Source organism: Benincasa hispida, chromosome 7, assembly GCF_027475165.1.
Source record: "Benincasa hispida cultivar pf3 chromosome 7, pf3_genome.v1.1, whole genome shotgun sequence".
In the NCBI taxonomy this organism is placed as follows: Eukaryota; Viridiplantae; Streptophyta; class Magnoliopsida; order Cucurbitales; family Cucurbitaceae; genus Benincasa; species Benincasa hispida.
In genome coordinates, this window is record NC_143484.1 from 35,731,453 (window position 1) to 35,745,647 (window position 14,195).

General features: G+C 38.2%; 1 protein-coding gene across 4 annotated transcripts; it reads left to right on the forward strand.

The window, feature by feature from the left end:
- Nucleotides 1-883: 883 nt before the first annotated feature.
- On the forward strand, nucleotides 884-13,826 carry LOC120081495 (proline-, glutamic acid/leucine-rich protein). 4 transcript variants are annotated; one of them, XM_039036436.1, is made up of 14 exons: nucleotides 884-1,180; nucleotides 1,269-1,566; nucleotides 2,156-2,272; nucleotides 3,055-3,113; nucleotides 9,524-9,629; nucleotides 9,862-9,933; nucleotides 10,361-10,420; nucleotides 10,515-10,644; nucleotides 10,724-10,917; nucleotides 11,100-11,284; nucleotides 11,583-11,710; nucleotides 11,826-12,109; nucleotides 12,266-12,509; nucleotides 12,984-13,826. In XM_039036436.1, the coding sequence occupies exons 2-14, from the start codon at nucleotides 1,303-1,305 to the stop codon at nucleotides 13,595-13,597; spliced, it is 2,457 nt and encodes an 818-aa protein (XP_038892364.1). In that variant the 5' UTR covers nucleotides 884-1,180; nucleotides 1,269-1,302; the 3' UTR covers nucleotides 13,598-13,826. The 4 variants fall into 4 exon arrangements, with proteins under 4 accessions (XP_038892364.1, XP_038892367.1, XP_038892366.1 ...); XM_039036439.2 differs by having other exon boundaries at nucleotides 3,059-3,113; XM_039036438.1 differs by having other exon boundaries at nucleotides 1,276-1,566.
- Nucleotides 13,827-14,195: the final 369 nt, after the last annotated feature.

Here is a 14,195-nt window from a genome sequence, read left to right on the forward strand (position 1 = left end):
AACTGAAACAAAAGATGTTAAATGTCTGTATGAAATACCATTGGTGACCGTTTGGATTAAGGTTTTCTCAATGCCTAAGAATTAAGGTTGCCTGAGAATTATGTGTCTGTGAATAAAATTATTGGGAATCAAGGATGACTATGTTTGGTTGTGCATGTAAAAACAATGTCTGGGAATAGTATGTGTGGGAATTAAAGATAACTATGTTTGGTTGGGTAGGAAATGTTATCAACTTTTCGTGGAATAAGTAATACATGTGTTTTGTGTTGCATGAGGATATTATTAGATCACCCAAGTAAATGTTATTTTTGTTTAAATTGTGTGATCACTTTCAAAATTTTGTACAATTATAAAGCATATAACTAATAAAAAAAACTTGCTTTAATTGATTTTAAATAAATAATTTGTGTAGTTTTATTTTTATTATGTAATTATTAAAAACAATCTTAAGCCACTGCACTATATTTTATTCCAAAATTCAAATATAACCGATGTCAAAGTATAAATACTATACATAGACAAAATAAACATTTATATGGTGGTAGGAATGGGAAGAAGAAGTGAAAATGATGGTAGGAAGGGGAAGAAGAAGTGAAAACCATACTTCTCAATGAATATGTAATTCTTTCACTTGTGTGGCTAAAAGATCCTAGGAAATATCTTTTTCAAGATAAATAAACAAAGTCTACCGATTATTCCCACCATTTTTTTCCCTCCAACCAAACAGCCCATTAGAAAACTTTTGAAACAAACCGGGCCTAACATCTCTAAAACCTTAAACTAAGGTTTAAGTTAAGGGCATTTGTGTAATTATGCCAATGGCATTTAAGTAAATAATCTGCAGTAGTATTTTTGAAATTAACTCAATATTCTTTTGTGTTAGGACTTTATGTGAGGGAAAACTTGGTTGCAGCCGCACAGAACATCATAACACTTGGAGAGAGAGAGATTCTGCAGCCGTGCAAGGAGAAAACGAAGCTGCTGCTGTGAGTGTTGCTGTCCGGTCTCGGTTCAGTGGTTCCATTCGGCAGTGGGTATTCGTCGCCAGTGTGGGTCTCGCTGGGAGGCAGTTTGTCCAACGGCTGGGCGTTCGATTGCAGAGGTAATTTTCAGCGTATAGAGCTCCGATTCCAGGGGCTGTTTCCGGCGGTTTGGGTCTCGGTCTCAGAGGGTTTAGCCGGTGCGTCTCGGTATAGTGGGTCTCAGAGATTTCATTAGCATCTTACAGATTTCATTAGCATCTTACAGTTGCCTAATCGTTTTGATAGTTATTAGACATAGAAATCTCAGTGGTTAACCAAAATGGCGGCCTTCAATCTCATTGCAAATATGTATGACCCGGCTTTGAAGCCTCGCTTGCTACACAAACTTCTTAGGGAGCACGTTCCTGACGTTAAGCGGGCGTTTAATGATCATTCGGAACTCTCAAGGGTGGTTTCTGTGATCAAAACACACAATCTCCTCTCTGAATCCTCGTCTTCCATGGACCAAAAGCTGATCGATAGCTGGAAATCCGCCGTTGATTCCTGGGTCAACCGCTTGTTTCTTCTTCTCTCAAATGATATGGTATAAGTATGCATCAATATCCATTTAAATCACAAATTTTATTAATATATAGCTTTTGCATAATACTTTTTTTTGTGGGTTTGACTATTTGTTGTCTGGCGGGCTTATGTACAGCGGGAACGAAGGTCTTTGGAACTTGTTGAGTTTCATAACTAATAATCCCAGTGCTGCTTATTGAGAGACAAATTATGGTTACTTTTAGCGCTAAATCTAAACATTGACTACATAAGTATTGATTATGGAGTACAGTGTACAAAATATGCACACTACTTTACTTTTAGGATGGCTAAAACAAAAAGGAGGAGGTTGGGGGGACAAGTTCATACCAACCTATATTGTGGTCTCCTAGACAAAAAATGAAATCCATTGTGATTGTTCCAAAATTCAGTGGTACTTTGTCAGTAAGAAATTGGTGATGACCTGACGTTACAAAAAGTTATCTTAGAAACTGAACATTTGAACCTTGCTTGCATATTTGGGTTTTCATTGACATCCAGGAAGATAGGAAATGATATTATGCCTTTATTCTTTTTTAGATATTACTAAACTTTTTGTGGTTGACTAACTTTAGCATCCAATCTTTCTAAAGCCTGATAAATGTTGGGCGGGAATCATTTTACTTGGAGTGACTTGTCAACAATGTAGCTCAAGTCGTTTCTTGGCATCATATACAGAATGGCTTCACAAGCTTTTACCACACATACAGGTAACGGTTAATCTATTATTGGTTTGATTCTCTAATATTTAGCTACATGTATTAAGTGGTGAAAATGTTAAATGATAATGTATGTATGAAGAAGAATAAGTGTTACATCAGACAAAATTAGTGGTTCTATCAGAACTAATATACCGGTGACTGTTCGTGGGGCAGATTATTGCGATAATTTAACTGTGTTTTAGCATGTGATGTACCTGGATCGTTTTTAATAGTCGACCTATTTGAATACAGTTAATATGGTTCTGACATCTGGACATGATTGGTTGTAAAATATTCATAGAAAAGAAATCTGGATATGATTTGTTACAACCTAAGTGATCACTGCTCCTTGGAAAGAATGCAAAATAACATATTGGAGGCATGCGATTAATTAGCATAAGATAGCCTTTGGCCATACACTAATGATTATAGAGCTAGGGAAGGAACTGTGGCAAAGTTATTTTTGAGCATTGTTATCTGAGAGTTGGTCATGGTGGTTGATGTAAGAGTGTGAACCAAGGGATAATCTAATAAAATTAATGCAGTTCATTTTATCAAGTGCTATACAAAGTGCAATTCTCTCTCTCTCTAGAAACAAAAGAATATATTGATCATACAAAGTGCAATGCAGTTGCAGAACAATGTCAACTTCCTTCTTTTGCTGTTCCTTTTATTTATACTGTTTCTCCTTTAGCTTTACAACTCATAGTCATCAATGCTTTTTTATACTTGAATGCTACTAAAAGTTTTGCACTACCTCATTGTTTTTTGTGCTTTCTATTGTTCAATAGACAGATTCTCAGTTTCTGAAGGTGGCCTCTTGTGCTTCAATCTCAGATTTATTCTTGAGGTATATCTTCATAACTTCATTTGACCTTGACAGAAATCTATCATACGTAGTCGGTCACTCGAACACAATTTTATTTATTTATTTATATATATATATATATATAAAATGGTAATAATTTCATTGATAAGATGAAATTATAAAAGGATGACCTATCAGTAGGATTACAAAGAACTCTCCCATTGAGCGATAAAAGATACTAAATCGTAATTTTAAAAAGGGGAACCAATTTGCCCCTAGTGAGGGTCATATATGTCACTCATACAAAAATTGATTAGTTAAATATACCCTTTCCAAAAGCGAAATATCTGTGTTAAGCTTTTTGCATATTTAACTGAATATCCACTTAGGATTTGTATATGGTCATTTCTATATTGGTTTTTATTGAAAAATAAAGGGTAGAAGAAAGAAGACAAGATCTACGTGGAAAACCCTAGATCAGGGAGAAAAAACCACGATAGAGAGTTTTTATTAATTTTGTTATACTACAAAGCACCCAGACCCAGATATAAAAAGATATGGCAGAAACCTAAAAATAGTAGAAGCACGTAAAAGACTAAAATGTCCTCAGGGCACACACTCCTTATTTCAACACTCCCCCTCAAGTTGGGACATAAATATTAATCAGACCCAACTTTCTAACACAAATAACGAAGCTCTATCTTAGTAACCCTTTGGTGAGAATGTTAGCAACCTATTGACTTGACGAGAGGTAGGGAATACAAATGTTGCCACTGTCTAGTTTCTCTTTAATAAAGTGTCTGTTAATCTCAACATGTTTTGTTCTATCATGTTGCACTGGATTGTTGGCGATACTGGTAACTACCTTATTATCACAGTAGAGTTTCATGGGATCATGGCTGTTCTGGTGGAGATCAGATAAGACTTTCTTCAACCATATCTCTTCGCATATCCCTAGACTCATAACCCTGTATTCTGCCTCAGCTCTACTTCAAGCAACCACACCTTGTTTCTTACTCTGCCAGGTAACAAGGTTACTCCACACAAAGGTACAATATCCTGACATTGATTTTCTATCTATAATGGATCCTGCCCAATCTAAATCAGTATAAGCTTCAATGCATCTATTGTCGTGTTTTCGGAACATTAAGCCCTTTCCAGGAGTACACTTTAAATACCTCAGAATTCGAGTAACAGCCTGCATGTGTTTCTGGCATGGAGCCTGCATGAACTGACTGACCATGATAACATTAGGATATATCTGGTCTCGTATGAGACAGGTAAATCAATTTCCCCACGAGACGCTGGTACCTTTCTTTATTCATTGGAACCCCTTCAATAGAACTTCCCAGTTTAGTATTGACTTCAATGGGAGTATTAACAAGTTTACACCCTGTCATCTTGATTTCCCTCAACAGGTCCAGAGTGTATTTCCGTTGAGACATGGATATTCCGTCCTTCGATCTTGCTACCTCCGTACTAAGAAAGTATCTTAGACTACCAAGGTCTTCGATCTCGAATTCACCTGCCATACTCTGCTTTAATCTGTCAATCTCTGCTATATCGTCTCTTGACAAAACTATATCATCAACATATACAATCAGAACAACAATCTTCCCAGATTCAGATCTCTTTGTGAATAGAGTATGATCAAAATGTCCCTGACCAAAACCTTGGGACTTAACGAAGGTAGTGAATCTGTCGAACCACGCTCTTGGAGATTGTTTCAAGCCATATAAAGACTTCCTGAGTTTGCAGACCTGATTGTCAAATTTTGCTTCAAACCGGGGGCTCATATAGACCTCTTCTTCTAACTCACCATTCAGGAAAGCATTCTTTACATCAAGTTGATGGAGGGACCAATCTCTGTTAACTGCAACTGAGAGGACTCGAATTGTGTTCAGCTTCACTACCGGAGAGAAGGTTTTTAATTAATCAATCTCATATGTCTGTGTGAATCCTTTAGCAATCAGCCTGGCCTTGTATCTATCAAGAGTCCCATCAAATTTGTATTTCATAGTGAACACCCACTTGCATCCGACGGTTTTATGGCCTTTAGGGAGCACAGCCAGATCCCATGTTTTATTCGTTTCAAGCGCTCGCATTTCTTCCATAACTGCAGCTCTCCATTCGGGAACTTCCATGGCCTTATGCACATTGCTTGGTATCATTATAATATCCAGGTTAGTAGTAAAGGCCTTAAATCTCAAAGATAAATTACTGTAGGACAAGAAACTCTACATAGAGTGTCTGGTACTTGATCTAGTTCCTATTCATAGAGCAATTGGCAAATCAAGAGTAGTATCATACTCACCAGGTTTGTCTACCTGTTTATCAGTGCTCGGCTGAGAGTAATAATCACACTCACCCTTCTGTTGCAAGCTTTTAGTTCCCTGTGTATCGCTTGATAACTTGTCATCATCGCCAATCTCAACATTGTCAGAGTTCATCACATTGATCGCATCACCCTCAACCACATCACCCCCAACACACTCATTATCCTCAGGAACAGAGGTACCTTGAGCTGGTTCCGGTTCTGACTCTTGGACAACGTTCGGAGGATCAACAGGGGAACTATTTCCTTTCTAAGATTCTTCCTGTAGTAGGTTTTCTAGGGCACCTGTTTTGTAGGAAGGACAGGGTCACTTGTTTCAGAGATAGGCTCAGGAAGAAGGTCTAAAGGAACAAAATAGGTGGTTATGTTAGTCTCTTCACTAGCGGTCTCCCCCTGAAGAGGACTAACGGGAAAAAGGGTTTATCCTCAAGAAAAGTGGTGTCCATGGTGATAAAGTACTTTCGGGAGGAAGGCTGAAAGCGCTTGGAGCCCCGTTGGTGAAGTGGATACCCAAAGAACACACACTTTTGGCCACGAGGAGTGAACTTACTCTGGTGAAGACCATGATTATGAACAAAAATGGTACATCCAAACACCCTAGGGGGACATCAGGGAAAAGACGAGTGGACGAGAACAACTCTTTAAAACACTCAAGAGGTGTTTGGAATTTAAGCACACGGGAGGACATTCGATTGATGAGGTGAGCTGTAGTAAGTACAACATCCCCCAATAGGTATGACGATAAGGACGCAGGAATCATGAGAGATCGAGCCACTTCAATAAGGTGGTGATTTTTTCGCTCAGCTACCCCATTCTTCTGAGGTGTATAAGCACAGGAATTCTGATGGACGATACCCTTCGAAGTCAAAAACTCGCGAAGGGTCTGATCAACAAACTCCCATCCATTGTGACTTCGAAGAATGGCGATTTTAGCATTAAACTGAGTTTCGACAGTGGTGTAAAACTGTTGGAACACAGACGTTACTTCAGATTTGTCAGTAAGGAGAAACACTCAGGTAAGACGGGTGTGATCGTCAATAAAAGTGAGAAACCACCGTTTACGGGACACCGTCGTGATGTTGGATGGACCCCAAATATCACTATGTATTAAGTGGAAGGGTTGGGAAGGTTTATAAGGTTGAGAAGTAAAAGAGACTCTAGGCTGTTTAGCACGAATACAGACATCACAAGACAGAGAGGAAACATTCACATTTTGAAATAAATGGGGAAACAAGTATTTCATATATTGAAAGCTTGGATGTCCAAGACGAAAGTGCCAGAACAAATAATCAGTTTCAGAAACAGTAAAAGAAGATAACAAGCTAGTCCTAGTCAAACTCCTAGAGGGAGTATCATCGGAAAGGAAATATAACCCCCTGTCATGCCGGGCAGTGCCAATCATCGTCCCCGAGCTCAGGTCTTGAAACAAAACATCATCGGGTGAGAAATCAACTCTGCAGTTTAAATCTCTAGTGATTTTACTTATAGACAACAAGTTGTAAGAAATCTTTGGCACATGTAGAACATTCTGTAAAACCAACCCCTGAATCGGAGACAAATGACCTTTCTAGGCAATGGGAGCAAAGGACCCATCTGCAATTCTAAATCTCTCATTTCCAGCACTTAAATCATAGGAGATGAATTGATCAGATGGTCCAGTTAAGTGATCGGTCGCTCTTGTGTCAAGTATCCAGGATTCATTTCCCTCAATAAAGAAATTATAGGACTGAGGAGTACCTGATTGGATAATATTGCCGGTCCCAACAGTACTTGAATCAGTAGAATTCTTCACCTGAGAGTCAGCATCAATAGTCTCACTAACGAGGGCTCTACTGGTCTTAGACTTGTCGTTTGGAGGTCAACCGCGTAATTTCCAGCATTGGTCCTTTGTGTGCCATGGTTTTTTGTAATGTTCACATATAGGAGATTTTCCATTTTGCTTGTCATTCTCAGATTCAGAGGATTTGACCCCAAAGGCAGCAAAATCTATAGGAGAAGTACCGGGATCATTCATAGCGCAACCCACCTCCATAAGGGATGACATCGGTCTGTCCTAGAATTCGAAATTTCGAATTTAAGCCAGCCAGAAAATCATAGATATGGTCAACTTCCTCAATCTTCGAATACTGGACTCCATCAACAGGACAATTCCAGACAACTTCATGACATAGATCCATCTCTTGCCATAACAGAGACAATTTGTTGAAGTACGACGTCATGTCCATGTTCTCTTGCTTGCACTCGTGCACTTGTTTCCGCAACGTATAAAGTCGTGAAACATTCTGCATTTTCGAATACAATTTTTGGATAGCTTCCCAAATATCCCGAGCAGACGCCGAATAGAGAAGAGGCTTTTCAATTTGAGGCTCCATGCTGTTTATCAAAATTGAGCGAAGGAGAGAATCCTCCCCCTTCCATATATGCTCCTGAGGGTCCCCAGGGTTTGGTCTTGGTATCGCCCCAGTCAGATACCCAAACTTATGCCGTCCCTCGAGGACCATTTTAACAAATTGCGACCAGGAGAAATAATTCTGGCCGTTAAGTTTTTCTCCGATGGTTACCCCTGCAGAGTGTCTGTGTCTCACAGAACCAGACATGAGATTCGTAATAGGTAAAGTAGGATAAGCAGTTATTGGGTTTTCTGAACATAATGGATTGCCAGAATACGAATCTGGATGGGAAGCCGCGAGTGCGGAAATCTGTTGCTGTGACCTCGTCAACTGTTGTTGGAATCCAACGGCGCTGCCATAACCCACTGACTCAACTTGAGGGGAATTAAAAGTAGGCATGGGATGCTTCTGCCCATAGGCCCCTGAACAAAATGTCTTGACAAACATGAATGAGGAAGCATGAACCAACTGGACATAAGGGTGGACTGACGGTTGGCTTGATGAACCAGGCAGAGGCACCAAACCCTGGAGGCCGTCGGGGATTGTTGTAGCGTTGGTGGTTGGTCCCAGCGTCGGCGTCGCTTGGTCGATCGGCTGAGAAGGAGACCAAACCCAACTCGGTTGTTGCGCGAATGATGGGATGGGGTCGATCGAAGGTTGAGCTGGTGCTGCGCGATGGGGTCGATTGAAGGATGGGGTTGCGCGATTGTGTGGCTGAGCGATTGGTGCTGTGCGAACAAAGGGCCACTGACTTGCTGGTGCTACGCGATTGAAGGGCCGACTGGCTGGATCTGCTGCGCAGCTGAGGCCGAACTAGGGATGGGTGGCAACTTCTGCTCTAGACGGCTGCGGATGTAGTTGCATTGGGCCAAGAAAGGACCGGAGGTAACGATCAACCACAACCCTAATTTCTGCATTCTGTGAATTTTCCGCCGAAGTCCCATCATCTGCTGAGTTGATGATTGAATTTCTTCTATCCCAGCTAAGGTTTCATCACCTTGCTCTGATACTATATTGAAAAATAAAAGGTCTAAAAAAGAAGACAAGATCTACATAGAAAATCTTAGATTAGGGAGAAAAAACCACGAGAGTTTTTATTAATTTTGTTACACTTACAGACCCAAATATAAAAAGATCTAGCAAAAACCTAAAAATAGTAGAAGCACGTAAAAGACTAAAACACCCTTAGGGCACACACTCCTTATTTCAACAGTTTTGAGATCTGCAGATTCAACTTTTCAAAACTGGCTTGAGAATAATAGACAACATAATCAAATCCTGGAAGTTATTACTTTTTAGTTAAATATACCCTTTCCAAAAGCGAAATATCCATGTTATGCCTTTTTTGAAAGTTGCTTTTGGAGAGTATTACTAAACAGCCTCGTAGGGTTTGTTTATAGTCATTTCTACATTTACTTTGTGGTCTGTGGATTCCACTATAAAATGGTGACTTAAGAATAATAGACAACTGGTTGAATCACATTCTGCAAGTTATTACTATTAATTCATTTTGTTGCCAACCCGAGCATAGAACTATTGGTTAAGACATATATCCCACCTCCATATGTTGTTGAACTTAAAAATAAAAATTGTCTATTTTTTAAAATATAAAATAACCACTTTCATTGAGAAAAAATGAAAAAAATTTTCTATAACTTTTAAGTAATATGCTTGACCATAATATGGCTGGTTTCCTGACTTTTAAAGATATATCTTTTACAAATTAGATTGGGTAGATTTCAAAGTGAAAAGAAAGATGGGACTTCTTGTGCTGGGAAGGTCATTCAACCAGTTATGAAGCTGTTGCATGATGATGATACAGAAGCTGTTTTGGTAAGTAGCACAGGTGAACGCACATTGTTCATGGACTATTTTCATGCGTTCATGAGCTAAATAATTTTGTAACAATGATATTTTAATTATCTATGCCAACCGAGATCCGCTTTTGTAAATTCCTTGGGCTTTTGTGGAACTCCTCATCTCTCCTTTTGTACACTTTGCTTGGTAATGGTAGTTGCAACTTTCGTTTTCAAATATATAATTATCTGCATGTTGGTTGATGCAGGACACTTCAGTTAATCTATTATGCAATCTGATAGCTTTCTTCCCCTTTACAATCCAGCGTCATTATGACTCTGTAAGTGCTTTATTGAATAATGCGATGTTGATTCTGTTATAAATTACGTTTGTGGGAGTATTGATAGCTTTCTGCCTTTTCTGTTCACTGGTGGTGTAATCTAAGTTGCAGAAGTTTTATTTATTTATTTATTATTATTATTTCTAATTTAATTTATTTTTTATTTTTTCCTCACAAAAAAACTGCATAAGAAACTGGAGAGAGAGAGTATTACCAATAGGAGCTAAAAAAATTGAATATTCTCCCACAACTGCACCCAACATCTCGGCACATATGTCTTCATGTTGTCAGCATGTTATTTATCTATAGATCACTATCTTTGTAATTGAAAAAACGACAAAGGGTAAATCCCATGCAAAAAAAATTTAATGTTGAAATTATTGATTATGTTTATTCCTGATGAATTGAATATTAAGATCTTTTGTAGGCTGAAGCTGCAATTGTTTCAAAAATATTTTCAGGAAAGTGTAGTTCTAACATGCTGAAGGTACCGTGCCTCTTCTGTATTTTTTTAATACAAAATATCACTACAAACATCAAATTTCCCCCTTAATTTTCTCTGTTTCACATACCAAATTTAGAAGCTTGCCCATTGCCTGGCATTGCTTCCAAAATCAAAAGGAGACGAAGATAGCTGGTCTTTACTAATGCAGAAGATATTGTTATCCATCGACGGTCACTTGAATGAGGCCTTCCAAGGCATTGGTGAAGGTATACTGAACTGTAAAACAAATAAAGCTATCTCAATTTATGAAAATAGTGAGAATGATGCATTTGAATGTTTCTGTAGATTCAAAACGCAATGAAGTTGCAAGGTTACTGGTTCCACCAGGAAAAGATCCTCCACCACTTTTAGGTTGTAATTCATTGTCTGAAGGTTCCTTAGACAAACTAACGAAGAGCTCAGAGCGAACATTAACATCAAGTATTTCAACCTTGATGCTTTGCTGTTCCACAATGATAACAAGGTCATACAACCATCAGGTAGCATCATGTCATTCATTCTCTTTTTTTTTTTTTTTTTATTGTTATGCTCGTCTTAAAAGAGTAGTTTGACTCAATATGAATCTATGTATATCTACCATGAGATCTCACTTTATTAATTAATATAATGAAATAAAGAAGAAAAGTGATGTTATTTCAATATTTTATATGTACTTTATCAGGTGGCAGTTCCCATTCGCCCTTTATTAGCTCTTGTTGAGAGAGTGCTGACGGTGGATGGTTCTTTGCCACCCACTTCAGTACCATTTATGACATCTCTGCAGCAAGAGTCAATGTGTTCAGAACTTCCGGCACTGCATTCAGACAGTTTGGATCTCCTCATTGCCATCGTTAAGAGCCTTCGCAGGTAAGGCATCTATTATTCAACTACAGGAACTATATACCATAAAACCTTAATGCAGAACCAGACTCTTTCAGTAATTAATGCCAATCCATAAATATATGCTTTCTTCCACCTCTACAAGATGCAATCCAGGACGATCTTTCATGTTTGTATGAATACGAAAATGATCCAATAGCAATACAAAGTCTCTACTTAGTTTACTTACTAGGAGGAAAATGTGTGAACCCGAGCCAGTCAATTATCACTACAAATATGGATGCTAAATTTTTGTTTCTATATTTATTATTAAATTCCTTTGCAGTCAATTGTTACCACATGCTGCATCAATTGTACGACTCATTGTGAAGTACTTCAAGAAGTGTGTCTCTGCAGAACTGAGAGTAAAAGTCTACGCAGTTGCTAAGTCATTGATGATGTCTTTGGGCGTTGGTAAGATTTATTCTGTGTTTCATTTGGCACGGATATTATTATAATTATTGTTTTAATGTCTATATGGAAATATTGTTTTGGGATGTATACTTATTCAACGCCGCATTTGAGTCAGGAATGGCTGCATCTCTTGCACGAGATGTGATTGACAATGCACTAGTTGATTTGAACCCTGTTGATAATGAGAGTTCTGATCCATCTAGTGTGAATCCAAAGGATACGCAAAGAGAATTGCTGCAACACCATAAGAAGAGAAAACGTCCTTCAGTTCCCACTTCCATGAAAGGGCAGCACGAGAGGCATGAACCAGGGGACGACATTACCAGTAGCAGCTGTATGTCTACCGCAGTCCACTTGAGGATAGCTGCACTTGAGGCTTTGGAGACTCTTCTTACATTGGTGGGCATTATATATGTTATTTGTCTCTTTGGTTAATTATTTTGCATATGAATTTATTAAAAAAGTTATGAATGGGAATATTTTTGGTTCGGTTGTGTCTGAGACGGTTGTTAACTGCTAACTACTTTATTTATTTTTCGTTTATTATTTGTATAGGCTGGTGCTTTGAGATCTGAAGAAGGGTGGCGTGCAAAAGTTGAACATCTTTTAATAACAGCTGCAACATCTTCTCTTGAATGGCCGCGAGCCTCAGACGACGTCTTTTTCCAAGCTAATGTATCTATTGAGGTTTGGGTGGATTATCAGTTGGCGGCATTTCGTGCACTACTGGCTTCATTTTTGTCTGCTGTCCATGTACGCCCACTGGCTTTGGCTCAAGGTCTTGAACTCTTCCGTAAAGGTAAATCTCTTTTGATATTTCATTTGATCATGTGAAAGGTTGGTTTGAGAGCGAAGATGCTAACTCCCGTTATTTATGAGTCAAACTGCAGATGTTTATTTGAAAACATGAACTGCGAAATAATGAAGACTACTTCAAGGCGGTTTGCTAGGATCATGAAATTGGGAAACTACTTATTAAACTGAAATTATGTTCATGATCTGTGAACTTGCCTTGGAATGCTAATCAAATAAAATACCTTCATAACATTTTTCCTGTATGAGTACTCGCATAATATCACCGCGTCGCCCACCCAAAAAAAAAAAAAAGAAAAGAAAAAAGATCTACCTAAGAAATTCTGCAGCCTTATTCTTGTTTATAATTGAAGTATAATTAGCTTGTTTCCAGTTAATTAAAATTTTGCTTTGGTAAGATAACATCTGATTTACATGATTTTTTAAATCACTGTTTTCTGATAGGCATTTTCTTCTTCAGGTAAACAAGAAAATGGAACTAAACTTGCTGAATTCTGTGCCCATGCTCTCTTAGCCATGGAGGTCCTGATACATCCGAGGGTCCTTCCCCTCTCGGATTTCTTGCCGGTGCGCTTGAGCTCTCCTGAACCACAAGCTGCCTATAAATTCCAGGAAGATATGTACTTCGGTAGTATGAACTCTAGCAAATTGTTGAAGGTCGACATGCAAAGCATGGAGCAGAGTGCCCCCAAGTTGGTCGATGATTTCTTTTATGATAGAGGAGTTGCAGATGACATTGAAGAGGCTCCAATTAGAGATGCAGGTAATGTGCTACATAACGATGAAATGACATATAACACCTCAAATGATATCGAAAAGGAGCCCTCTGCAAATGGCCTGGCGAATATAGAAACACCCAAGAGGACCGAGCAGGCCACTGCAGCAGCCATCTCAGAAGTAGGGGTTGTAGAGCAAGATGATGTTTTTACTAATGCGAGTATGAATAGTTCCCCCATGTCATCAAAATCTGATAAGATCGAAGATTTCAAACGTGATCCGGGCTCAAATTTATTGCCAGAAGATGACTTCCCTGATATTATTGATGCAGATCCTGATACGGACTATGAAGAGTGAAAAAGGTACTGTCAATCTGGACTCAATTTTGTAGCTTTAAGGGTGTTAAAGAATTCAAGATTAATTATTATTGTTGTGTTCTATTTCACGTCACCATAGATGGTTTGAGCTTATTATCGAGATTAGCTATGTATATAAACAGGTGGAAGTTGACAAATTGAAAAAGCTTTGGTTCTGACACTCATTTTTTGGTCATAGAATGAAATTTCATTTGCTTAGTTTCGATGAATTTTCTGAGTCATTGTTAATTTGTTCATTCCTAGAGGACATGACTACCGAAATAAACTGTGTTGATAAATATCTAGGGGTTAAATAATAGAAGAATAGTCATAGATTATAGATAGGTTTCAATTGTGCTCTTAAGATTTGATGATCTAATTTTTCAAGAAATACCTTTCGAGAGTTTATGTATTGAGATTGAAGGGATTTGTAATATATATTATTTTATTTGACGCGAGAACTAATTTGTAAAAATTAATTCTATTTTTAATGTCATAAATTGTGTGTTTTAGAAAAAGTATAAATGATGTGAAGGATGTCATTTGGATTGAAATTAATACTACAAGATAATTGAAATTAGTTAAAGTGAGAAGTGTAA